This window comes from Thermobia domestica, chromosome 5, assembly GCF_964235325.1.
Source record: "Thermobia domestica chromosome 5, izTheDome1.hap1.1, whole genome shotgun sequence".
Classification (NCBI taxonomy): Eukaryota; Metazoa; Arthropoda; class Insecta; order Zygentoma; family Lepismatidae; genus Thermobia; species Thermobia domestica.
In genome coordinates this window covers 150,240,926-150,268,470 of record NC_137458.1, presented here as the reverse complement: position 1 = coordinate 150,268,470, position 27,545 = coordinate 150,240,926, and the positions used below count along the sequence as shown (strand labels likewise).

Genomic DNA, 27,545 nt, shown 5'->3' with positions numbered 1-27,545 from the left:
ATTTTACCATTGATCACTTACGATTATACTCGTGTCCCATTCCGTCACGTATGAATTATGATGCCCATGAAACTGGGGAGCAAGAAAGGAATGGGGAAGGAAGGAAGTGGCCTGCTAGGACCATTGTACTATCCTGGCATTTCCATGGTGTGAATGAGGAAAACTTCACCCACGATCGTGAGTGACCACTCGCACTAAATGTGAGAGCGTTAGCGACTACGCTACGTGGAGCTACCTCTGATGTTTCAACAACTCACCATCTATTCACTAATTCATGAATATTTTATGAACTTTAGCAAACTATTTCCAAATATGTTGTCAACATATGTGCCTCTTACAAAAGTAACCATTTTAAATAAAATACAAAATGATTGTGTTTAGACGCAGTAATGTTTGGTTGATACGTAGTAATCGGGGTTTAGCGTCTTGTTCAACAGCGAGACTATGTGAGACGTGGATCTATAGCTTAACATAGGATCTGAACCACGTGAACCCCGACGGGAAACGAACCCATATTTCGTGCGTCGAAGGCGCATAAGCCAACCCTATAGCCACGAGGCAGCTCTAGATAGTTATGTAATTGGAGAAAATTCAATATAGAATAGATGTTAATAAATGTGCTTTATACCGCACATGTTTTCTGTGATTACAGAGTTTGAAAAATTGTAAAATTTTTGCCATTTTGATATGTTTTATCTGGCACACTATGTTCTAGATTTGATTCCGATTAAGAATTTTGTCTCTATCAGCCTCTTGAAAATTTACACAGGACATAAGACTAAATAAATAAATACAAAAAAAATATTTGCCCTCAATTGACATTCATTTATATTATGCATAAGGAGATCATGCATTCAACATGTGATAAACACTTGAAATCAAATATCTATTATGTTAATTCATATTATCTAAAAAGTGCTTTGACTCTACCACGGAAGACCTGTAATGAAAACAGTAAATATTAGATCGTGTTTAAATCGAAGCAAACTACGTTGTACTGTATCCTTATCCTTCTTCAGTGGTAATATAGAGTATTACCAAGGCCACTTAGTGTGCATGAGAGTGGAAAATGATTGATGAGTACTGTTGTATACTATGATGCTCATAAATATCAATAACTAATATAAATAGTATCACAGATATCATCTGTTGATTGTCACTCAAAGCATGATCTGATCAGAAAGGGCTTGGTCACTCATCGAAAGGCTTGCCTTTTAGATAATATTCTGATAGGACCTAAAGATAACATAATATTTGTTTACATCTCTTTTGCTGCACGTATACATAGATGTATATATATATATATATATATATATATATATATATATATATATATATATATATATACAAGAGCATATGAATTGTGTTATTATTGTGCCAGCAACACTAACTGGAAACAATGGTGAAGTTACAAGTTATTGCAGCTCTAGTTACATGCTTCTTATGTCTAGGTACGTTTTCATATTTAATAGTTTCAAAAAGAATTATCCACAAAAAAAATATATATATATATATATAGCCAGAGTTTCTTATTATCGTTTTATTTTTTTTTAAAAAAAATCTCATTATTTAGTTCTAAAATGAGCTAGAATGCAACAGTTGTACTTGGTATAATCTAAGATTTCTTGAGTCTGGTCTTAATCGAATTAACTCTAAGTGTAATCATGACGTTCAGTTGAAATCAATGCAAGTTCTTCCAAACAATTTTCAGCGATTGTGCAGCTAAATAAGTGTTAATAATTTTTTTGTTTTGAAAACGTACGCTCACTTCTTGTACCCATTACAAGCTGTGACCATAATAATACAACAGAATTGATATGCAAATAGACATATCAAATTAGTAAATGCAACCAACGTCATAATGAAGCCATAATTTCAACAATACTTAGTTACTTTGAATAATATAATTTATATATGCTTTGATTTTGTATAGGGGCTACTTTGTGTTAATGTTTTCCGGACCATGCAAATCTGGCTCATACGCTAGAGCCGGGCCTAATTCCCTATCCTATTACATTTGTTAATAACATCAATACCTCCAAATCACACAATAGACAGTATATGAACAAATCTTGCCAGAATGGGTTATTAAAAGTAAATTTAATTTGTTAGTAGAATCGGACAAGTAATCACATATTGAAGAACTATTTCCAGACAGCAAACTTTCTATAATCTAAAACTAAGCATACAAAAACGTAATATTACCGGTATTTATAAATTTATATTAAATACTGATATTTGAAAAATGTGGTACAGTATATGTTGATCAAAATATTATGTATAAAAACCTTAAATAAGATGTAATTATTGTTTTATGTGTATAAATTAAATTTTAACAAGAGAAAAGAAACATGACTATTTTACTCATGAAAATTAATCACACATTATCATTAAAGTATTGCAAGAAAGTAAATTGATTCACAACCAAAGGACATATTTAATAAAGACTGGACGAAACTGTTATAGGCTTTACATAAGTAATCTCTTTAAAAACTATCTACAAAGTATTAAACCTCATAGTATTTAATACATGGTACTAATTAAATAACAGAAAGAAATATAAAGTAGTGAGACTTTGGAGGTCAAATTGAGAATACATTTATTGTGATTTGAAAATAACGTCATAAAACCACATATGCCCCATTTTGTTCGCTGATTTGTTATTTTCCCGGTAATACCGTAAACCCATTGCTACAGAACTTCTATAGGCCCTAGTCCATGCCAGAAAATTGTAACAAAAGATGTTTTACAGGCATGCTTTGAAACTAACTTGACATCATTCAAGGAGTTCTGCAGAGACTGATACAAATGATCTTCAGATGGTGCCATCCCTGGGCTATGTGGTGGATACATTAAAATTTTCCACCCATGTTCTCTCAACTTCTGATGGGTTTTAAACGTGTATGTGATGTGGTGTTGTCAGCTGGTATAAGACAACCTTTCTGTTGACTAGTTCCAGCCGTTTCTTTTGAATTGCTAGGTACATTCACGCTAATTGACAATAGTGTAGGTTCGAGTCTATTGTTCTGCCAGACAGAAGTATCTCGTGATGTACAATGCCCTTCCAATTTCACTAAATGAATAACGTAACCTTTCTAGACATTGTGTGGGTTTTGGCACAGACTGTGAAGCTCCTCCTCGCTTCAACCACGATTTTTTTTTTTTTTTCACAATGTTGTTGAGCATTATAAACTTTCCATCACACGTCATAAAGCGCTTCGGAAATGGCTTGAGTTCGTTACATTTCGGTAAAGATTCACAGATAAAAATTCGATCGTGTAAACATTTTCGATTCAGATCATGTGTCATCTAAACGTTGAGCTTCCTCTTATAGCCAACTTACTCAAAATTAAATATAGTTTGGTGAATAACGTTTGGACATTGGCAATGTCATGACTGTTTACATACTGGTCTTGCTGGACTTTTACCATAATATCGTCTACTTTTGCTGTGATTGGCCGTCCACTGCGAGGAATATTTTGGGCATTGATACTTCCAGAATTAAAAGCGATTGTATCATGTTTTGATTGTTGCTTTTGAAAGGGTATCTTCCTCATAAACAGCACACACTTATTCACAGGCCTCAGCAATATTTGCACCTTTACTGAGAAAATATGTAAAATGTATCGAAGTTCTACGAAAAATTCACTCGTCTTCACGGCTCAATACTTTACATCTTATAATAAGAATTCCAATACATTTTTGCAGTTCTACTAGCCTCAACTGTCAGCAGGCCCGTAGCCAGCCTCGAAATTTAGGGGGGGCTAAATGTAAATTAGGGTGGGCACACACACAGATATATATATATATATATATATATATATATATATATATATATATATATATATATATATATATATATATATATATATATATATATATATATATATAATGTCTGTCTCTGTGTGTGATGATGAATAATTTCTTATGCTCTTAAAACTAAAACTACAGCCTGAAGGAATTACTATTAAAATTTTCCTCTATAGCATTAGTACAATTGTACCTGAAAGCTAGAATACTATGTGTTTCCTTTTTATTTATTTGTTATGGCAACAAAATATTTCTTCCGTTTTCTCATCTTCAAGGAAATAAAAAAAAAATATTTAAAAAAAAAATAGTTGGCCGAACGAACCAATAATTAAAATTTCCAAAGAATTAGTACAGGAAATACGTTTTTAAATTTTTGATGGACTGAAAAAATATTTGTGAAACTCGAAAACATCTAGAAAGTAATGAGATTTAATACTATCTTCAAAGAGATTCTACAGAGGAGGGTCTCAAAATCTTAAATCAATATTTTGAAATACATGTGGCTTAAACAAATATATGCATATTGGAAAAATGAAATTAACATCTTACCTGTATTATTATTTGCGTGTCCTTAGATACGAAACTTTACATTCCTTCAAATATTACGGGCTTTATTTTACACTTGTACTTCTAAACATTTTTTGATCAGTTTTTTATGGTGGTGGTCGAAAGTAATAATGATATGTTTATGGGTTTTTGCTATCTACAAATTTATAAATTTTATAAGATTAAGAAACACAAACACAACACGCATATATACACTCCTCATGTTGGCACAGTATAGTAGAAACAAGTTGAACATTTGAATAATCACTAACAACACAATCACAGTATAAGTCTCCTTGTTTTGGATGCTGCCAATCTTAGAACAATTGTGTCCAGATCGAGATCTCTGGTGATGCCATTGTTGTAACTCAACAAAACAAGATCGGCACGGTGCAGTTAATGTACAACTCCTTCTGAGAAAATGCCCTAACAAAGAAGGAATTCCTCTCACCTGAAGTAGTCCTACATAACGGTTGACAGGCTTCAGGGCAGAAATTTAGAAAAGAAAATATTCAAATTTACAAACGTAGGTATAATTTCTAATTGCTGTCTTTTTAGTAACTGAAAAAATACATTTTGCATAACAGCTGTGAGTTCCATTTTATCATAACACATTTCAATTTTTAGACGTCGCGGACCCCGTAGCCAGGTCACGCGGACCCCCGGTGTCCGCGGACTCCAGTTTAAAAACCACTGCTCTAGACTCTTTGGAACATACTATCGACAATCATTTAGGACGATTGCTACTAAAGTCATGTTTAAGTAAAAATAATATGTTATGTTTTGGTACTCGAGCATTCAAATAAGAAATAACTCCAAAAAAGTTCCCTGTTCTAGCGCAGTTACCTTCTTTCTCGAAACGAAATTGACAAGAGAAGTAACAATTCATTAAATTTTCTTTGTATAGTACAATTCATATCTAAGTATACATGAAATTCTTCTTTACATTGTACAAATAAGAATTCGACATCAGTTGCTTTCGTAGGTACTAAAAAAAGTTTAAGTTAAGAACTAATGATTTAAACAGCTATTTACTTATTTCTATTGAAGATATCTCTTCTTCAAAATGAAACTACATTAGCAAATTGTTACTTTTGTGGGCTACCCCGTAGCCTCATGGGTACAGCGCTCGCCTTTGGCGCGTCCGGTTTCGGGTTCAAACCGTACTGGGAGTCCTCGGATTCAAACCGATAGTGATTTGGATGTTACTTTAAGCTATAGGTCCCGTGTCTACATAGCCTCCCTGCTGAAGAGGGACGCTAAACTCCCCAACGCACCCTGTTTTAAGTCAAAGGTCAAATTTCAAATTTATAAAGCATTATACATATTATCATCCAATAAGGTTCAATTTTTAATTGAAAATTCTGTTTTTCCTATAAGTGCAACTACTACTTCCGTTTAGTTTGCTACATTTTTTGTTTACATACCAGAAGATTGCAAGGTATTCTTTCACAAAATAGTAACTATGGATGATTAGATTTACGTCTGATTATCTGCGTGAACATTTGATTCTGGCACCAAAGATTGGCAACAATTATTAAATTATTTTAATAAAGTATCTAATAATTCATCCCCGAGAAAGATTAAGTGAATCGAACTTATCTTTAGTTTAAAGATATATTAAAAGTATTATTTATCTATTCCAAGTTATTTAACAAATAGTCAAGTTGCTGATACACTACAATTCTCATTCTTCAAGTCAACTTCGGTGCATCTTCAGAAACCTGTATAGATCAACTTTCAATTACAATTATGTTCAACAACACAACAAGAGTAAACACAATTCAGAAAAGGGAACTTTTCTTACTCCGTATCACGTGACATAAAACGTAGTCAAAATTCCCCCCCTCTCTCTCCACACACGAAGCATTAAAAAAAAGATAAATAAACCAGTCTCACGCTCAAAGAAATATAATAATTCAAAGAAGCGTAGCGCATAAATAGGCCAATACTTTAAATGAGGATAATAAAAGTAAATTTTAATTTAGCACTCTAAAGTACATTTGGAAATACAATTTCTTCCAACATTTCAGTCAGGGTTCGAATTAAACTTTCGAACGAGAGGGTTATGTTTATGTATTGTTGCGGTAAATGTAGAAGGCGAAAATTTATCCCAGAAATGGATGTTATATTACTTCTGTGATACGAGCCGGACATACATTTTTACCGAAGGGGAATTTCCCCGGCATCCCCCGTTAATTCGAACTATGACTTTAGTAGGGGGCTGCAAAAAATTTAGGGGGGGGCTGAGCCCGCCCTAGCCCCCCCTTGACTACGGGCCTGACTGTCAGGTGTCTAATGATGTTAGGCCTAACCTACTGCGACTCATACACGTCAGACCTCGAACACTACTATCCGCAAAAGCCTCAATATCATTTCGACTACCTGATATCTGGTAGACTTTTTTAAAAGGAAAATAAATTTAAGATTTCTACTGAATTTTCATTTGAGAAATCTAATGTTCGCTTTATTTAAAGAGACAATTTCCATTTGTGGGTTAAGTAAATAATGTATCCTACCTCTCACTTACATGTATATTGAAAGACAAATAAAATCTCAAAGAGTTTAGTGTTCTCAAGATTTTATAAAAGAAAAACTAATACGAAATGTTCCAGTTTCATGTTTCCAGGTGGTATTGTTCAGTTAAAATAATGTATCAGAAAATCTTACTAATCTATCTTACTGTTTGGTAATAGTTTCTGATATCTACTATATTTTTTTCTCCAAATTTTGATTTTTGATTTTTTTTCATCTATGCTTAAAGAGAGTATAATATTGTATAGCCTCAGGTAGCTATAATAGTAACATATCCAGTGAGAATTGTTTAATGTATTAGATTTATTTACACTACGACAATGCCGAATGCTATTCCTGTAGCGATGAACCATCGGTTTTGTACATGTATAGGGTTTGTTCTATCATAGCTAGACGGTTAGTTTTAGTGCCTTTGATGAAGGAAACCTGATTTCGATTCCCATTTGGAAAGTTCGTGGTAAGGATTCCACATTAATCTGTAGAACCACTTCATATACAATTAACCTCAGTGGTGAATAGGGCCATTAAAATCTAAGACATCCAAAAAGTCTTAATGCATTGAAAAGCAAGCTCTAGTTTCGTTGGTTAAGATCCACTAATTTACCCACAACTATTTCATTGCACTGTTACTGACACTCATTACCAAACTTTCAATAAGATTTAATTTAATCAAATTTTTATGTCGAGACTAGTTAAATTGTAAATACTGTATAGTTTTAATTAAATATCTAGATTGCTTTCTTATATTGGTTTTTAATAACAGTGCGAGTTTTTCTTACACAATATCTTGTGTTTGTAGATGCTGCAGATATTGGAAAAGGACTAAAAGCTTCTTTGCACGAACCAACAAATGTAGGACTCCCAAGATTAAATTCAAATCTAGTTCAATTCTATTTATATACAAGGTAAGTAAAATATATTATATTTTGTAATATTATCCAGAAATACAAGATTGAAAACTAATATAAAATATAAGCAAATTTAACTTATTTATTTCTGTAACTGGCTGTTTTAAAAATGTATTCACTTAAATTAGAGAAGATTTAGAATAAGTTTGTATATGAAAATTTCCATTATTGTCTCCTTCGTTGCTAATTGGTTAGCATCCTGAATTCTGTGCTAAAAACAAAAGCTCTGTTCCTAGTGGAAATATATTATGTCCAGATTTCATTTTAATTGTAGATCTATGTTTTGTATAGCTTGGTTAAAAGAAAAAAGTAATCTCCAAATGCATTTTTTAATGGATTTTCACTCCGCACCATAGCAGTATTTTTCCGGTGAAAGTAGTAAATAAAAAAACTACAACCCTAAAAAAATCATTTTCGTAATTTCCTATGCTTTAATGATATAAAGGTTCTACTACGGCTAGAATCTGGATTCGAGCATAACATTCAGTCAAACAGATAGTCCATAATAATTAAAATCTTTAGAACAACTAGGAAAATGTTAGTTCTTTATTATTATTATTTATGTAAATACGTCTAAAATAATTTGCTTGATAGAAACAATTAAAATGTGTAAAAGTAATATTGCTATCTATCTTAGTGCATTCTCTTTAAAACTAAAAAAATAAGAAAACATACGAGCATATCAACAACTAGTTCAAGCAGAAAGGATTCGTCCGTAAAACGAAAGAACAATAACATTTTTATAGGTTCTAAACACAGATTCATCTAACTAATGCTCTAGTAAAATAAAATATAAGAAATATTTACTATATTCTTAAAATCTTATTTAACTATATCAATAACCTGTCTTACGTCTTATTTCTCCTACAGGAGTCATATAACAGGGTACAGACTGAAAGTTGGCGATATTCAAAATCTTCAAGCTTCAACTTTTAACAATGCACTCCCGACCAAGATCTTCATTCATGGTTTCGAGTCAAACGTTTTAACTTTGGCACAAATTAAAAACAGTAAGTTGTATACTTGCAGCCATTTATTTTGCCCTTCAATTAATTCAACTTAATTTTCCCATTAATTTAAACCCATTTCTTAGCATTATTTAACAAATTGGTGTACACGGAAGCAAAACTGTATCTAATATGTATGATATTACTCATTCAATCATTGGTCAGAATGTTCATATAAGATTAACAACTATGATAAGGAACTCGTTTAATAGGAATGATCTGTTAAATAGTAAAATTTTCAATTACTGGAAAATCGAAAATGATCTATTCAGGCCTGAAATCTCATTTTTAAATATACTGTGATTTTTATTATTAGTTAAATTCGAAATGTATGCAAGAAACCATGAAAGTTTTGATCCAAACTCTTTTCCGACAGTGCCGCCTTTGGAAGCAAGGTCGAAATTGAAACAATAATAGTTTTATATGATTTATTGAGTTAAGGGCTGCTTTACAACACCAAGGTTATATAAGACATGCATTTACAGAATCCGAGTCACCGTAATGCATTTAAATTTTAAGGCTATCCCACAGCGAATAGATTCAGGGTCAGAGATTATCAAAGGCACACACGCTAGCTATTAGACTAGTAGAAAGAGCAGCTTTATATGAAGGAATAGTTTTCCATTTCCTTTTAAGGATATAGGAAATATTAGAGAGAAATGTTTGAAACCAACGTATCTTATAAGCATTCTCTCAATAGACCCCTTCCATTGTGTTGAAGGAGTTCAAATTTTCACTTTTCATAAATCCTGTAGGACTTTTTCACCATAACAATTCTTATTTTGAAAAGAAATAAAGAAAGAAAGTAAACACATGCATTAATTTTAGATGGGGTTACAGAGCGTGACCACCTCCTAGCTATTTTGATTTCAAAGCAATTTCTTGAAAGATAACGAACATTCCTGTATTGTGATTTTTTAAAAATATACTATGTAATTAACATTAAATGGAGAAATTAGATGTAATGATAATATAAAAAATTATTTACAGATTATCTCATAAAAGGTGAATACAACGTAATTGGAGTTGATTGGTCGCTTGTTGCTGCTGATTTATTGTACGCTGTAGTTGTTGAACAAACAGGAGATGTCGGACATTATATCAGTGGTCTTGTGGACTTCCTTGTTACTTCAGGAGGAGCTAAATTATCAGATATCCATCTCATTGGTCACAGTCTAGGAGCACATGTAGCAGGATATGCTGGAGCCGGTGTTTCGGTTGGATCTGTCGGAAGAATAACAGGTAACACATGGTCTTTTAAACATGAATAAGGTTTGCGTTACCTTATCCTTATTTACAAGTGGATTATGCGTGTTAGGATTATGTGAGTTATTGTGTGGAGTACGTGTGTCACTGTTAGGACTATATGTAACACTGTTAAGATAAATGAATAGCATATAAATAAATAATATATTCCAGCAGAATAAAGCCTATCAACTGGATTATATTGGCAACAACCAATATAGTTATTAGTTGCGAAAACGAGCTTGTGTTTCTCGATTTTCTTAAAAACTATGCATGAGATTTTACTTTCAATCTATCGATTTGTTCATTTTGATCTATCGATTGTTATATGTCTCATATTTGGACAATGTTACTCTTAAACAAAAGTTAAAGTTTGAAAGTGAATCATAATTGTGGACTATATGTATTTCATTAACCATATTGAGTATTTATCATCTTGCTAGTGTCATAATGAAGAGCTTGATGAGATTATATCACCTGAAATTATACAGTTTCATCTTAACAGAGTGGCGTAGTTATCCTAGTAAAAACAGTAAAACTAGATGCGTTGATGTATGTAAATAATAATGTTTGAAATTGGAAAATTGAAAATTAATTTCGTTAGTTTAAGGCCGCCACTTTAATGCAGCGAGAAAATTCAACTTTCCTTATCTAGATTCATCAGCATCATCATCATAGGTATTCTGCCATTATTGGCAGATCATTTGCCGCAAGTGATACACTGTTTGTATGTTCCACAGTCTTCAGCTAACCTCTTTGTATTCACGTACCATTTTTCTGTTTCAATATTGTCTATCAATTATAGCCGGTTTTACCCTTATTTCTTTTTCCTGCCACCATACCCACTAGTACATACCTCATGATAAATAAAAATATGATTCTTTTCCTTTAAAGCAAATTACATAGTTCTATCGGATTGCAATATAAATCCTAATTAAGCCACTAGAACAGTTCGTATTCTCTTTGAGAACCCCATTCACATTTAATTTCAAATTTATTTTAAAATAGTGTCAATTATCCGCGTCGCTGGGTTAAAATAAGAAAAAAATAGTAAAATATACCATTAGTTAGTCACTTTTTACTATTACTGATGAGCTATTTGATATTGGTCATTTTCAATTATTTTTATATATCTCCCCCTGCCCCTAAGTTGCACCGTCTAAGTAAATTTTTTTAAAAAAAGAAAACAAACAGACCATCATCCATGTTGAAAATTTGATCAGGAGCCATCGGGTGGTTCAAGAGTTACACAGTCACAAACATAGTCACTTTCATTGTAATGAATTGTTAAATAATCCAGTTGCATGTGACCACGGGGTAATCTAGATGTGTCTGTGCACACCCAAATAAAGTGATTGAAGTGATAAGTCCCAGGGGGAGTCCAACTCAAAAATTGCAAATTGTAAGGGTGTCAAGTAGCATATCGTTGGAAACGTGTTGGAAAATGAAAGAAGACGGAACAGGTCTCGACTCTCTAAAATTACCCTGTGCAAAATGGCTGCCGGTCAAACTGTTACCAAAAACGTCGTTGTAAAGTTTATGACCACCCTCCAAAAAACTGAAACGGTGAGACAGATGACAAAACAGGAAAACACGTGTGTCATCATTTCAAAAGAACAGTGATTGAGAGTAAAAATATTTGTTACAGGCTCCTCCACAGAGTCCCAGACGGGATTCTACCCAAATTTTTAATTGGCAATTTTCAATTTTCAATTAGCTGTTGTTAAATGAAAGTAGATGAAACAAGTCTGTATGCTCTACGATAACACTGTGCAAACATCTTGCCTTATAGTTCTTCTTTCTGTAGTCGGGGTTTAGTTTGTTTTCACTTTAATTATCGCACTAAACGGAAAGAGACCCTACTCCGAGATTCAGCTCTTTGGGGACAGTAATGTCTAATTAAATAAATAAAAAAAGAAATATAATAAAAGAAAAGTAAGAAATAAAGGAAAGAAAAGAAATAATATTTGACATCTTTAAATATAGAACTGACTAGTTAACATATAGTGTAGAATAGTGGTAGTTATGCTCGTTGTCTGGATTATCAAGTATAAAATGATTCAAATAAAAAAAAAATCTTATACCAGTGACAGCAAATACATGCGAATGTCTTATAACGACAACAAGTACCGATTGGAAAATGGAAAGCGAAAGCGCTCGGAGAATTGAAACGAGGATACAGATTTTTACCGCCTGCCATTTTGCACAAGGTAATTTTAGAGAGTCGGGACTTTTTCCGCCTTCTTTCACTTCCCAACAGCTTTCTAACGGTATGCTACTTACCTCCCTTGCCATTTGAAAATTTTGAATACGGCCCCGTCTGGAACCCCGTGGAGAATCCTGGGACAAATATTTTTACTTTCAATCATTGTACTTTTGAAATGATGACACATGTGTTTTCCTGTCTTGACATTCGTCTCACTGTTTCAGATTTATGGGGTGGTCATAAACTTTACAATGTTTTTGTTGACATTTTGACCGGCAGCCCTTTTGCACACTGTAATTTTAGAGTTTCGACTTTCATTTCCCAACAGGTTTCCAACGATATGATACTTGACCCCAAACCATTTGCAATTTTTGAGTTGGACCCCTCCTGGAACTCTGCGGGTGGCCCTGGAACAACACTTTTTGCTTTGATACGTTATACTTTTAAAATGATCAAACACGTGTTTCCATGTTTTGGCATCTGTCTCACCGTTTGCGATTTCTAGGGGTGGAAACGGATTTTCTGGACACCTGTATATTGATATAACTCGCACTGTATATGCATTCGGTAAAATTTTATTACAGTTCATTAATAGGCGTCAGCAGTGCTTTCGATTGCTGTATAAACCATCTTCCACTTCGATATATAATCTCGTAATGCTATATTATCGTATTGTTAGTAGCTTATCTTTTTAAAAATGGAATCTCAGAATATTATATGTCCAACATACTGTTGAGGGTTTTTCAATTATCACCATAGTAATATAATAACTAAAATTAATTTATTGTATTAATTTTTCGAAAAGGATTGGATCCCGCTGGTCCATTATTCGAAATTGATGTTGCGACACCTGACAGACGTCTTGACCCTACTGATGCAGATTTTGTAGATGTTATCCATTCGTGCGAGGGAATACTTGGAATTCTTTACTCTGTTGGACATGCTGATTTCTATCCTAACGGTGGTACACCTAGCCAGCCTGGATGTGCTATTGAAGATGTAGCAGGAGGTAAGATTACTTATGTACTCAAAATAAGTTTCCTTATGAACAATATAAATTGTTTAAGTATTTGGTACTCTGACCCTTTAAATGTTCTGAATTTATAATTTATGCATGAGGAATATGACTTTGAGACGAAACCTATCTTGACAGCGTACTCTTATTTGCCTGTTGAGAAAATTTCAGTAAAGGCTTTTCTGTTTCAAAGTATACGAATTACTATTACGATCTCCTTCGATGTATTATCCTGATTCTGGATGGAAAGTCGGATTCCAGGATCAATATTTTGTTTATGAAAATTGTCATTTAATTCAATTGTATATAGAGCCGCATATTTGGTCGCTGTATTAAGGCAGTACCCGTCGAATTCTCTTCGTGAATGTCATCACCAGAGTTAAGTACGCCAGATACAGAGCAACTGTATATCTACGAAAGTCATTCTTATTTATCTTCACTAGTGAATAAATAATGAATTTATTCGGTCAGATGCAAAGGAATTCAGATAAATCAAAGGCTTATGCATCCTTAGTATTGAATGAAATCGCATTACATGAATTTCCTTAGATACCCCTGTAATATACAGTCAAAAAAGCATACTGTATTTCTGTATATAATTATAAACCAAATAGTGGCACTTAATTGAAAATTAATGAATTAAACTTGAATTAACCTTAAAAGAGTACTTAGTAGCAATATTAGAAAAGAGGGAAATAATTTTGTGTGCCATTTCTTTTTAACATTGGAAATTGTAACATTGTCAAATTTAGAAAAATCTGAGCTTACAATTAAGCTACTAGTTTACAGAAACATATAAGTGATACTTTTACACAGAAAGCAATTGACAGTACTTGAAAGCAAAGTAGCCTACAGTAATTGAAAGCAAAGCTCGAGTTCTAATTTTTGCAGATGGACATTGGAAATAATAATTTTTATTCCATTGTTTTCATAATTCGACACACTGAAGTGTAGCTTCAAGCAACACTTAGGATGTTATATAGGGATTTAACTACCCACGTTTTATATAAGGACCGTTTTTATATTGCGATTGCGATACTTTACATAATATACAGGGTGTTTCAAAACAACACCGATAACGCTTGGGAGGTGATTCCTAACACCAAGATAAGGCAAAAAGTATATTATGCTTCCTTTCGGAGTTATAGGCTGCCAAAAACATGAAAAAATTAGCTTTAAAGACCCATAGTTCCAATCTATGGGACCTATCGTACTCGGGTCAAGACTTCACTTAGGAACTAATATGTACCCTATCCAAATATAAAAGTTTCAGAATCCTGCAGTATTTCCGCAACAATTTTTATAGAAGTAGTTTTTGAGTACTTCAAATTATATGCCCGCAGCCAAAGTGTCTCTATAAAAATTATTGCGTGAGTACCTTAGGATTCTGAAACATGTATTTTTGGATAGCGCACATATTTGTTCCTAAGTGAAGTCTTGACCCGACTACGGTATGTCCCATAGTTTTGGAGTTATGGATCTTTAAAGTTCATATTTTCAGGTTTTCAGCAGCCTATAACTCCGAAAGAAAGCATTTGTGGACCCAGGATGGTCTATACTTTTCGTCTTATCTTGGTGGCAGAAATCACCTTCCAAACGTTGTCGGTGTTGTTTTGAAACACCCTGTATATCCCAATTGCACTGTAACTTTAAATTATAGATCAATAATTGGACAAACATATTATAGTAGGCCTGGATATTGTTATTTCACAGCCATTGTAAAATCTAACTATGTTTATTCATTACATTTGCAGGTATTTGCAGCCACTTTAGATCTGTAGAGTTTTTTGCGGAGTCCATTCTTTCGAATGCATTTGTAGCTAAGAAGTGCTCCAGTTGGGTAGACTTTGAACTTAACATATGCTCTGGCTCCACTGCTTTAATGGGGGATCCTGTAGATTCAAGGTGAGTGGTTTAATTCTGTTACTGATAACCGAATTATTATTTCTGTATGATCAAGTTCATTTAATGCAGTAGTTTCTGTCTATACTGAATAAGGAATGCATGTCATTCAATGATTTAGTATACACAAGCCATACACAAAATAGCGATGCAGTTTCAAAAATTATTAAAAACTATTTTTCATTGTGTACATCATAGAAAGTTAGTAGCGAAAACTAATTTTATCATACATTAATTACAATCCTTCAATCTCTGCACCCTGTTGCACGATACGCATTCAGACATTAAACAAATTCATCCAAAACTCGGTATTCACTGCAATTACCTGGAATATATGAGTTTTCCGATCACGATCAAAGTTCCTGGATAGGTATGAGCTACGGTGGAATATACGTAAATGTTGTCTTTGACCAAGGTTGATGTCTTCATTTACAATACATTCTATAAACGTTGTAGAAGAACATGATTTAGAAGCACTCAAATATTCCTGTGAACACGGAAAGCTCATTGCAGCTATAGAATATAATCGTTATTCAGTTAAAGTAACAACCAGTTTTTAATGTCCAGAAATGGGTTGTGTTTTCCCAGTAAAACCGCATACGAAACGTGGAGCGCTGGAGTTCTACGTGTTGAGATGCATACATGTGGACATTGTGACTATTCTTCTTACCACTGATGTGAAATGTGGACTCATTGAGAAAGATCACTCTTTATACAAATCCATTTTCCTCCATTTTTAACTTCATCACCTAGCAAATATCACTTCGTTCGCTTTGTTTGTTGATTTAAAGAGCTCGCACCAATCGTATGTTGTACGGTTTAAAACATATCCGCTTACGCAACACCTTCCATTCCACACCATTATTTCTTGCATATTCAACCTCCTGTTTGTTCTGATCATTGAGATGTGAAAAGTTCCTTGGAACGACTCAAGAACTCTTTTGATGCTGTCATCAGACACGGAAATCGACCACTATCAAGCATTCAGAGTCCACAGAATGAAAATTTGTTATTCTTATTAGTGCATATTTTTTAAACAGTGCACAAAATATACATTGCACTTGAATCATAGATCTGGAGATATCAACGCGGAGTACGAGAAAGTTTTTGCTTGTTGCTGAGACATTTCAAAAATTGATTCTATGGTCCTGAAGTAGACATGGAAAATAAACTGTTTCTAGCGTGTGAGGAAGCTGGATAGTTGTCACTTTTGGAGTTGTGGTTTGAGTCGGTGTAAGATGAGAAATACATTTGTTGATAAGCTTGGAACCGTACCATTCTCTTGTGTCATGTACTAAGTTTCGAGATGTTTCCAATATGTTATAACTTGCAGCTGAAATTCTTGAACAGCATAGCAAAATATTAGAATCAGAATTTCTGGGAATATCAGAAATTAGAAAAATCAATTAGCAAAACCTTGTATGGCGAAAGTATCATATCCTTTACTTTAGAATCATGTAATGGACCATTCAAATTGCATAATTTTATATTAACCATAACGTATGCAGTAATACGAGGTGAATCAGTAGTAGGTAGCTCCTATCTTATGCAAAGATTTCATCACAGATCATCAGAATTTGGGACGACAATTGTGCACCTGAAGTACTTCTTGAGCTTCTCCAGTTGTTCCCTTCTCTTCCAATATATTAACCAATCAATTATTTCATTATCATTTGTGTGCATTTATTATGAATTTCCTTTTAACTACAAGGCACAAGCATAAAATTACAGGTGAGTACTTTTAGAAATCTCACTTAAGTTGTAACTGCTAGGATTCCAACGCCCTTTGGCACAGAAATTAGCGTTAGAGAGTATTGTATTAACTATCGTTTATAATTATATTATATAGACTCTGGTAAAGAAGTTTCTAGAATATTAACTTCCTGGTGTGTTACTACGTCCAATTTGATTATTGGCCATCACACACATATGATTTGTAGCTCTTCTGGAAAACAAAAATATAGTAGTTTTGTTGTTATACATATTCAATGCATATGGGACCGTTCCCAAGGCAGTATACCTTAAAACACACACTGTCAAACCAATTGAATATATAGCTTATATCTTGCTTAGTTTCTCCAAGCTCTGGTATTATTCATTACTGGTATATCACAGGATACAATTTTCGAGGTGCAAATTACGAAGTAGAAGGTAAAATCTTACATTGAGTATAACTTATAGCAACCAATTTATTATTACACTTTGAGTTTCGCGGAGACATCTTAATTCAGCTCAAAGCTGCCTCCTTTTTACATCAGCTTGATTGTTTTATAGTGGTCTTTCCCACCTTCTATTGCTTGGACACCTCGAAGGTTACTAAATTGAATTATCTACAACCAAATAAAAAAATTCCTCAATTTTTTCAGAAACTGCGTTGTTCTATTATAGGTACTAAAATTCCAATTGAAATAGTTTTATATTCACTAAACTAAGGCTAGTTTTAGAAGGTAGCATTTGTCGTAATATTTCTCGTAGCAAATATCGTATCATCGATAGCCTAACCTGTAAAGTAGCAAGAGCTATAGCATTTCCCATGCTATGGCATATCCTATGGCTTTTCTTGTCGATAGAACCTGTTCTATTTTGTAGCATTATCCACAGCATTTCTAATCTGATTGCAGCGCCGTGGTGTGTTAAAAGGATGCGAAAGATCTTGTGCCAAATATCAGTACTCTTTGTTTTGTGTGGGAAATTGAATTGTAGTAAAGAAAAATGAGTTGGAGTAGGGATGCTATTATTATGCTGATTGAAAAATATTAGGAGCATCCTTGTTTGTACAAAGTTAAAAGTCCTTTGTATCATAATAAGCATATGCGACAAAGGGCTTTAGAAAAAATTAGCGACTGAAATCTCTGTTTTTAGTTTCGGTGCCATAATTGCGCTCTTCTCCAGTGATTTGTTTACTACGTCACTACAAGATGCTTATCAAAATGCTACCGTGTAAATGCACACTATACTTTTGATGCTATAGAATATTATACGAAATTTTTGACAGTACATTTGCTACGATAAACGCTTCCGTCTAAAACTAGCCTAATGTGACTTTTGAATTTCTTTAATAAAGTAGTTGACTTCATTTATACTTAATACTAACCAACTTAAGTCCCAAAGTACACTATCTTTGTATTTAGATTTTACTCAAATTTAAGAATATCGTACTCATATGAAGAGGAAGGTACGTACCATGAGTCCCTCATGCCATATCCCAAACTTTATATTATTCACTACTATATACATGCAAACAATCTCTAAATTTCACTCAGTAACATTTTCTGATACAAATCCTCTGAGTTCACCGATGATTTTTTTTTTTCCTATATATTGAAAATCAATAGTCTATAGACTTTCCAAAGAAGTCAATAAACATCGAAACGTCAAGGGTATTAATGTTTAATTTGTTAGAATCAGATAAAGTTATCTCAAGTTATGAAAATAGTAGAATATGTACATTAATTTACATTCTCTATTTTTTATTATTTACAGTGCTCGAGGTGACTACTTCCTGAGAACACGTGGTATATCACCATATGCAGTGGGAACTGCGTAACAAGATGCTAATCAAGACGTACCAAGATGATCTGAAAACAAGCTTAATGAACAAATTGACAACATATGACCTGTCATATATGAAATCAAATTATGAAAATTAAACATACGAATTGTTTTGTACAAAACAATGCTAACGTAACATTACGTAGCAACGAAATATTTCAATCCAAAAGTTGTAACTTATACAGCCTCAGTAAAAATTTTATTATGAGACTACAACGGGAGGAAGAAAAATATAGACTTAATTTGTATAAATATCATTTAACAATTTTCAGAAACATATTTTGACTGTATTTCAAAATATAAATTTAACTCATAAATAAAACGTATATATAATATACATTGTATTTTTTAAAATATTCTATTTTAAGGCAAGAAAAATCTATAAAAGTAATGTAATCTGACCCAATTTCCATATGCCGTGTAAAAGATTAAAAGGTATAAAATTAGCTATGGGTTCTCATCAAACTTTTCTCTGCCTCCACGCCACAACATCTGTAAATACCAACAAAGATGGATACTCTAACATGTCGACTTCCGTCAAGTTTCAGATTTTTTGAACAGTGGGAAATAAGTACAGGGTGTCCAATATACAATGCAACCCGGAGTTTGGGATAGTAGAACTTTCGAACCTGAAGCGATACAAAAATAATAGTTATACCAAAATGAAGCTTTGTTCATGCATACATTTTTAAACTAGAAAGCAACGATTGAAATAAACTAGGAACTACATAGTGTTGCGAGATGTAACCGAAGGTGTAAATCATGCAAAACATGTAAATTGACTCATAACTCATACGTATGGATGTTCTATCGTTAATTTTCAGTTTGTTTAGTTGAAGTAGCTTGGAAACTATGTAGCAGAAAAGAAGAATTTTTCGGTTCCATCAATAACTAATCGGATGAGGCCTCTGTAAGGAGGGACCAGGGAAATCGTAGTTTTCATAAATTAACACTCTGAATTGGCAACCCTGCTAATGTTTCAGTGCATCAAAAGGTGTGTTAAGGATCTGTCTACATTATGCAATTCCTGAAAACAATTAAACAGAAACTTTGAAATTACCATGATAAAACATTTACTTAAATGCACCTGGCAACACTGCTACTATCAGAACTGAGTTACCAGCTCTACAGCAGATGCTGGAATTGTCCCCTGTTTGATTCAATCACTGGTTCACATGTTTCACCAAGTTGGCAACAACTTTACGAAGAGTAGAAGTGTTAATGTTCTCAATGGCACTGCGAATGTTCGTTTCCAGGTCTTGAATAGTTCGAGAATTAGTAGTATTGTATACAGGGGTGTAGCCAGCAGGTCTGTGTAGGGGGGGTCCGTCGTTTTTGAGGGAGGGCCAGCTACAATGTACAAAGCCAACAAAAAATGTGTTGCTGCTTGTGTTTTTGAGGCCTGATAGAAAGGAAAATTTTGGTTTCCTTCTGGAAAACTAAAAACACTATTTTAGCTTCTTCTTCTTCTTCTTCTTCTTCTTCTTCTTATTATTATTATTATTATTATTATTATTATTATTATTATTATTATTATTATTATTATTATTATTATTATTATTATCCATAAATTATATTCAAGATAGTTTTTAATATGCTTAATCAAGAACTACTACCCGGGACCAAACGCTATACTTTTGTGCATAATTATAAAGGTAACCAAGAAAGTTCTGTCCCTTTTCGTGGAGGTCTGTGTTCAATTGGACCTCACACCGAGAGTTGAATGCGAGTGGAGATAAGGCGAACGTCAGTTGTTGGTGTGGGTATATCCAACATACTACCTGGTTGTGGCAATTCAGACACACTGTGAACTTGCGTAAAGACAGAGGGTACATGGGATATCCACAGAGCGTCATAAGAGTATGTATGCTGAACGAGTTCAAATAGAGGTCAAACGCCGATGTAGCGGGACAGAAGATATGCCAAGCCTTTGGTGAGGGTGTCGTGACGACGCGGACATTACAGCGATGGTTTAACAAGTTTAAGGACGATGACGAAACACCCAAAAACACCACGTGCCAGAAGACCAACACATGCACAAAGAGGAACTGGGACTACAATTCAGTGTGTGGAGAAACCATTCGGCAGCACATCCATTAACTTGTGAAGCCGACAAGTTGGGTCGATGGGTCTCTCATATTTTGACTCCGGGCCAGAAGGCAACGCGGCAGTCACCTGTGTTTATTTACTGTTTCGGAGCCATTTCTGGACAGGGCGTTGACATGTGATAAAAACTGTCCTATACGAAGCTCCATGGTGCCATCATCATTGGTTAGCATCCCATGAACCGATTTCAAAACAGCCGAAACCGCACTGTACCAGAAGAAGGTCCTTCAGTGTGTTTGGTACATCGTGCATCGGGAACTGCTACCAGCTGGTCGGAGTATCAATGCAACTGTGTATTGTCAGCAGTTGAGCTGTGCTCAACAAAAACTCAAAACTCTGGAGCCATCACTTCTGAATTGTAAATGGGTCCTCGTTTACGGGACAACACTAAGTCCCACGTGGCTAGGATGACTCAGGACACCATTTTTCTCCTTAGATGGGAAACAATATTGCAACCACTATATTCCCCGGGTATTGCACCGTCCGATTATCACCTGTTCCATTCTTTGGACAATCACCTTAGACGACGCCAGTTCAAATCCCTAGTAACAGTCCAAAATGCACCTGATACTTTCTTCGTTTCACGGCCCACCAAGTTCTACCGCGATGGATTGCATGGCCTTCCAGAACGTTTTCAAAAGGACGTCGATGCTGATGGGGACTATTTTTGATCTTCCAGGTTAGGTGACATATCGATGTTCGAGGGTGGTGGGTGAAAAAGCAACAAAACTTTTCTTGTTTATCTTTATATTTAAATTTAAAACCTTGTATACAGAACCTATCTACACAAGATTGATTTTCTTTGAAATTTCACTTAATTTCTTTATGGCTTCCTGACAAAAATATTTATTTATTATTCGTGACTAAAAGAATATAATTATTTTATTACACTGAGTAGAAATAAAAGAGAGAGCGAATGAAATCCAAATTTAATAAAAGCATTGTTTCTCACCAAATTTTCCATCGTCTATGTCTAATAAAACACTTGTTAAAGCATATAAAAATATACTGTACTTACAAATCAGTTGAGTACCTTTGTTTTATGGCTGTATTTGTAGTACCTTGTTAAAACGTTTGTCTTCAAACTGTCAAATATAAATCGCAGTAAATTGTGTAATCTGCTGTCACAAAAATATCCTATTTCTCGATCAGTATAAGGAAGAGATACTATACTATTTTTCGATCGGTATGGAAAAACAATATTTCTCCATACTATTTTACCGTAAATTATTAATTGTCAATAAACTTTGTTACTTTTAAATGAATGAAGCGAGATAATTTTACTATGATGTTTTAAAAGCTGGTCATTTGGGGGGGGCAGGAAACCATTTGGGGGGGCCTGGCCCCGATGGGCCCCCCCTTGGCTACACCCCTGATTGTATACCTCTTGCTTTATGTAGCCCCATAGAAATGAATAGCAGTGTTGCTGGGTGCATGTAAGTAAAAGTTTTATCATAATAATTTCAAAGCTTCTTTTTCGTTGTTTTCAGAAATTGCATAATGTAGATAAATCTTTAATACACCTTTTGATGCACTGAAACATCAGCAGGGTCGCCAATTCAGAGTGTTATTTTATGAAAACTACGATTTCCCTAGTTCCCCCTTACAGAGGCCTCATCCGATTAGTTATTGATGGAAATGACAACTTCTTTTTCCTGCTCCATAGTTTCCAAGCTACTCCAACTAAATTAAACTAACTGAAACTAACGAACTAACTGAAAATTAACGATAGAACATCCATACGTATGCGTTATGAGTCAATTTACATGTTTTGCAAAAAAAAAAAAAAAAAAGCTGATTTACACCTTCGGTTACATCTGGCAACACTGTGTGGTTCCTAGTATGCTTCAATCGTTGCTTCCTAGTTTAAAAATACATGCATGAATAAAGCTTTATTTTGGTATAACCATTATTTATGTATCGCTTTAGTTTCAAAAGTTCTACTATCCTAAACTCCGGGTTTCATTGTATATTGGACACCCTGTATTTTGCATATGTAAACATTAGACAGAATGAGAAATACGAGGGCGATTGTAGTGCAATGCACTTTTCACTGCTGCAGTGCTCGGAGGCCAGACAAATAGAAGTCGGATGAATGCTCTGCAAACCAGGCCTCTGTTTGAGAAATGACGTCATCGGCGCCATTGAAATGCGTTCCCTTAAAAAAATTTCAATCTACTAAAGAGATAAAAGTCTGAGGAGCCAAATTAGGCGAATAAGGTGGATGGTACTGTATTTGAAACCGTAGGTCCTCCAATTTTTGCAATGTCAGACGTGCCTTGTGTGAGAGCGCATTTCCCTGGAGGAAGATTACCTTTTTTCACAGCTTTCCACGTCTCTTCTCCTTCAGCTCTGCTTTCAGTTTGTCTAGAAGAGATGTATAATAAGTTACATTGCTGGTTTCACCCAATTTCAGATAATCCAGCAATAGAATTCCTTCACAATCCCAGAAGACCGTAGCAAGGACCTTAGCAGAGGAGCAATGTATCCTAGCCCTCTTCAGACGTGGAGAACCTTTGTGGTGCCATTCCGCCGATTGCTGTTTCGTCGTGGGATCGTAGAAATATAACCAGTTTTCGTCCACTGTTACCAGCCGTTGCAAGAAATTGGCCTTATCCGCTTGAAATTAGGACAGAACTGCCTTACTTGCCTCCACCCGTTCACGCTTCTGATCTGCGTTCAAAAGTTTTGGAATCAATTTTGCCGCGACCTTCCTCATGCCCAAGTCTTCATGGATAACTTTCCCCACCCGTTCATAACTAATGCCCAATATGTCCTCTATCTGTTTGAGCGGGATTCGGCGATTGTCGAGCATCATCCGGTGAGTGGGGTCAATCATCTTGGAAGAGATCACTGAAATTGGTCTGCCACACCTTGGATCATCGTTCAAGACCAAGCTGCCCACGTTTGAAGTTCGCTGCTCATTTCTTTACAGTGGCATACGATGGTGCCTTGTCCCCAATGTCGTGACAAGGTCGTTGTAGATCTTATTCGGCGAAAGTCTCTTTAGGAAGAGGTACTTGAATGCACGATGTTCACATTTACTAATTTCTGGGACGTGGGCTGACACTCTCACTTTGGACATGAAAAAAGCAAATTTAAAATTGGTTTGGTCAAACCAAATTTTGCACAGTAGTTTTACAAATTATAAGCCTCATAAACGTATATAACTTTTATATCTAGCTTTGTTTGAACCTGGGTAGGCTGGGAACTTATCAACCTACCCTCGTAGCACTGAAGAAATCCACAAATGGATCAATGTAAAGGTACGAGCAATTGCTCAACTCTACCAATTATATCTAATGTATTATGTGTTTGCAAGACTGAAGAATATTTCTTAAAAGGACAGAGAACCTCACATACAGAAAAGTAAGTCCTTTTTATTTGGGTTATCAAGATAAAGATGTAACCGATGTCGAAAGTTAAAAAGACAATAAAATCATGCCTATTTAGGTATATCGAAAATTACAAAGTGACAAATATCTATGCTTCAAACCTTCATTTGGTGCATTTTGCGTTTTATATACTATATCCTGAAAGGTTAACTATTTCTTCAGTTAATTATTTCGATTCAAAATTCTGGTCTATCACAGTTACATCATTCACAAAATGATTTTACAATTTTACTGTTCTAGTTTTATTCCTTTATCCATCAGCAAGAAATATTATTGAAGTAGTGCAATTTGTTATTATTATTTCTATGTACTTAAATGTGTTATTTTCTTAAGACACGAACGAATATACACAAATTTATGTGTATTGCAAAGTGTTATACAGAATTTTATATTTTACGCCAATCGTAAAATATTTACACTTAAAGTTATCTGTCATTTTATAAAAATAACTACGTAGTAAAATTACAACTAATCAGACTCTTCAACAAATTCTAATATGGTTATCTGAGCAGCACAGGGGGATTGTATTATCTTAAATCGTGTTCAATAACATACAAATTTAATTTTCCTACACATAGTTAAATTTAGAATCCCATATTTTTTCAAGTACATTCAGTTCACGAACTGTAAACTTACATTTTATATATAAGGCACTTTGTATGGTTACTGTATAGTAGATCTAGTTCAGAATGAAGTGGGCAGTAGCTTTATTTTTTGTTGTGATTACTGTTGTTGTAGGAGATAATCACATCTGTTAGTAAGACTTTTAATTCTAAATCCATATTATAGATATTTCTGTTTAGTCTGTTCATATTTTATTTATTATATGTCTGTAAAAATCATTATTATTCTAAGAAAATTTAGTTCAAGGATATTCATATTTAATAAAACTTTAGGAAGGCGCCATTGAAATAAGTGATATGCATCCATAATTTTGAAATTTAAGAATTTCATTCATATTTTAGATCATTGGTTATACTGTGTTGTACGGACTAGTCAATCCGGTAGGAGAGCTAATGGTGTAGAATCTCCATACATATTTAAAGACTCCTTGTCAGTGATCATTTTTGTATCTTTGACTCTTAAATCCATAGTGTATATCCAGAAATTGTTGTACAAGGTTGAGTCATAAGATTTGCAATATTCTGGTACATAACGCATCTGTATTTATTACAGTACAATGAAAGCAGATTAAAATTCAAAGTATAGACTCCTGTGTTGGGCTGTCTGCAGCCAACCACCTTCTACCAGTTTCTCGATTCCACATCGATATCACGTCTTGTTCTAATAGACAAAGAAGTCAGTAACTGCTGTTCCCACCTCCTACTGAAAATGCGAGATGGACCGAAATAGTAGGTAATCCGGAAGGGAAGATCAGGACGATATACAGGGCGTGGCATCAGTTCGCTGTCATCAAGTTCCGAAAGATTTGTTCTGTTTTTTGAGCCGAATTTGATTTTGCATTCTCCAGTTGCAGTAGGGTGCTATTTCGGTTCACCAATACAGGATATTTTCAGCGTTGTGCAGTATACAACCGCTCTAACTGTTCGAAATAAAGATCAGCATTAAATTATGATCGATAGCAACGAACTCGAAGTGAATTACACTGTCGTAGTTCCACTACGGACAGTATTTGAATTTATGCTCAAAACGGCTCTCTCTGAGGACCAGTTTTGGAAGTTGGCCCTTGCCCAATTATTATTTTTGTACATTCGGATTTTGGGAAAGCACCCACGTTTTGCCGCATGTAACAACCCTTTTCCGTAAAAGCACATCATATGGATTTTGCAGCAGTTGTCAGGACACATCCACTTTCCTCTGGGTCTGAGTTGGGACAACTCACGTGGCAAAATGCGCCAGCCCCTGGTAGTTTTAGTTAGTTCGTGAAAGTGACGCACTACAGTGGACTTTGATATACTGAGATGCTTCGACAATTATATGTTGGTGAATAGATTTTTCTCAATGGCATGTCGTATGGCCTCAAAATTAATTACCTTGGGGTGGCCGGACCTTGGCTAATTTTCCTCATTTTTAAAACATTCACGAAATTTCTTGAGTCAAGGAATTGGTGTACTGCTATGATTTACTACACTTTCCCCTTTCTCATGTTTTGAGTTGCTTCTGCAGTATTATACCGGAGTTCGAACTCCTATAGAAATGTGTTTTGTATCTAGGATAAACATTAACAGATCAAGGTCATATTCACGAAGAAATTAAAAGTCGACTGAAAGCAGCGAATTCGTCAGTAAAAACTCCTTTGTCTTTATGAATTCTGTCGAAGAATTTGAAACTTGAAGTATATACAACGATAATTATGCCTGTTGTGCTGTATGGTTGCGGAACATAGTCGCTTACTTTGAAGAAAGAATGCAGTCTGACAGAATAAAATCTTGACGCAAATATTTGGACCCAAGAGGGACGGGAATGGGGAATGGAGGAAACTTCATAAAGAGGAAATGCATAATTTGTACTGTTTGCCTAATATTGTTTGGGTCATTAAGTCTAGGAGACTTAAATGGGCAGGTCATATAGTCAGATTGAAAGAAAGTGAGAATGTTTTCAAGTTTTTAATTCGAAACCCAATCGGAAAATGGCATTGCCTCAGATGAGATAATAATGTTAAGGTTGATCTCTCAGAAATATGAATACAAAGTAGAAACTGAATCCAGTTGGCTAAGGACATATTAATGGAGAGCTTTTGCGAATGCGATAATGAACTTCCGGGTTTCATAGACCGTAATGAAAGTTAGTTAGTTAATTTTATGTCCATTAATTATCTTGAATGTTAATTTAGGTTAAGTACATTATCTGTAAAAACTGGTTGTAAGTTTTCAATTGAGTAACAATATAGTGGTAAAAATTAGCTGACATGTTTTAACCTTTAGTCTCCTACGATAAATAATGTACTTTATTTTATGTTACCGGACTGCGCGTATCCGTCATTACATTTTATTTTTTGGATGATTGTTGTTCGTTCCAAAAGCTTAAGCGCGTTATTTGTGAAACTTATGTCTAATACTTATGTCTAGTACATAAAATCTATGGCGACCACAGGTCGGAATAGTCGTCCATTGCAAATAAGCCGGTAGCGCAGCTTTCCAACAATAAATTTTAAATATTCTGAATCTCGACTGCCTATCTGTAGAATTTGCCTATCTATCATCCGTTATGTAATTAGACACGAGACGCATAACATACAATATCTAAACGAAATTATCACTATGTAACGCATACGCGTACGAATAGAAAAGATCTTGTAGAAGTGGCAAATAAGTTTTGATGAATACGGATGATGCGAAGATTGGAACGACATAGATG

At 34.4% G+C, this 27,545-nt stretch overlaps 2 protein-coding genes across 2 annotated transcripts in view; both read left to right on the top strand.

Moving 5' to 3' along the window:
• The first annotated feature begins 1,365 nt into the window (after positions 1 to 1,365).
• Positions 1,366 to 19,043, top strand: LOC145684707 (endothelial lipase-like). The gene is made up of 7 exons (XM_081757083.1): positions 1,366 to 1,451; positions 7,691 to 7,796; positions 8,670 to 8,809; positions 9,797 to 10,048; positions 13,063 to 13,266; positions 15,027 to 15,177; positions 18,658 to 19,043. Exons 1-7 carry the CDS (start codon positions 1,400 to 1,402, stop codon positions 18,719 to 18,721), a joined length of 969 nt encoding a protein of 322 aa, XP_081613209.1. The 5' UTR covers positions 1,366 to 1,399; the 3' UTR covers positions 18,722 to 19,043.
• A 5,845-nt stretch (positions 19,044 to 24,888) lies between these two features.
• Positions 24,889 to 27,545, top strand: part of LOC145684706 (phospholipase A1-like) — a 41,770-nt gene continuing 39,113 nt past the window's right edge. The window contains exon 1 of the mRNA XM_081757082.1: positions 24,889 to 24,980. Coding sequence (XP_081613208.1) covers positions 24,917 to 24,980 — 64 coding nt within the window. The 5' untranslated portion in view covers positions 24,889 to 24,916. The remainder of the gene's footprint in view (positions 24,981 to 27,545) is intronic.

Coding starts and splice junctions, on each gene's coding strand:
- LOC145684707 (XM_081757083.1), top strand. CDS start 1,400: ATGGTGAAGTTACAAGTTATTGCAGCTCTAGTTACATGCTTCTTATGT. Junction 8,810..9,796: donor TTTGGCACAAATTAAAAACA/GTAAGTTGTATA, acceptor AATTATTTACAG/ATTATCTCATAAAAGGTGAA. Junction 10,049..13,062: donor ATCTGTCGGAAGAATAACAG/GTAACACATGGT, acceptor TTTTTCGAAAAG/GATTGGATCCCGCTGGTCCA.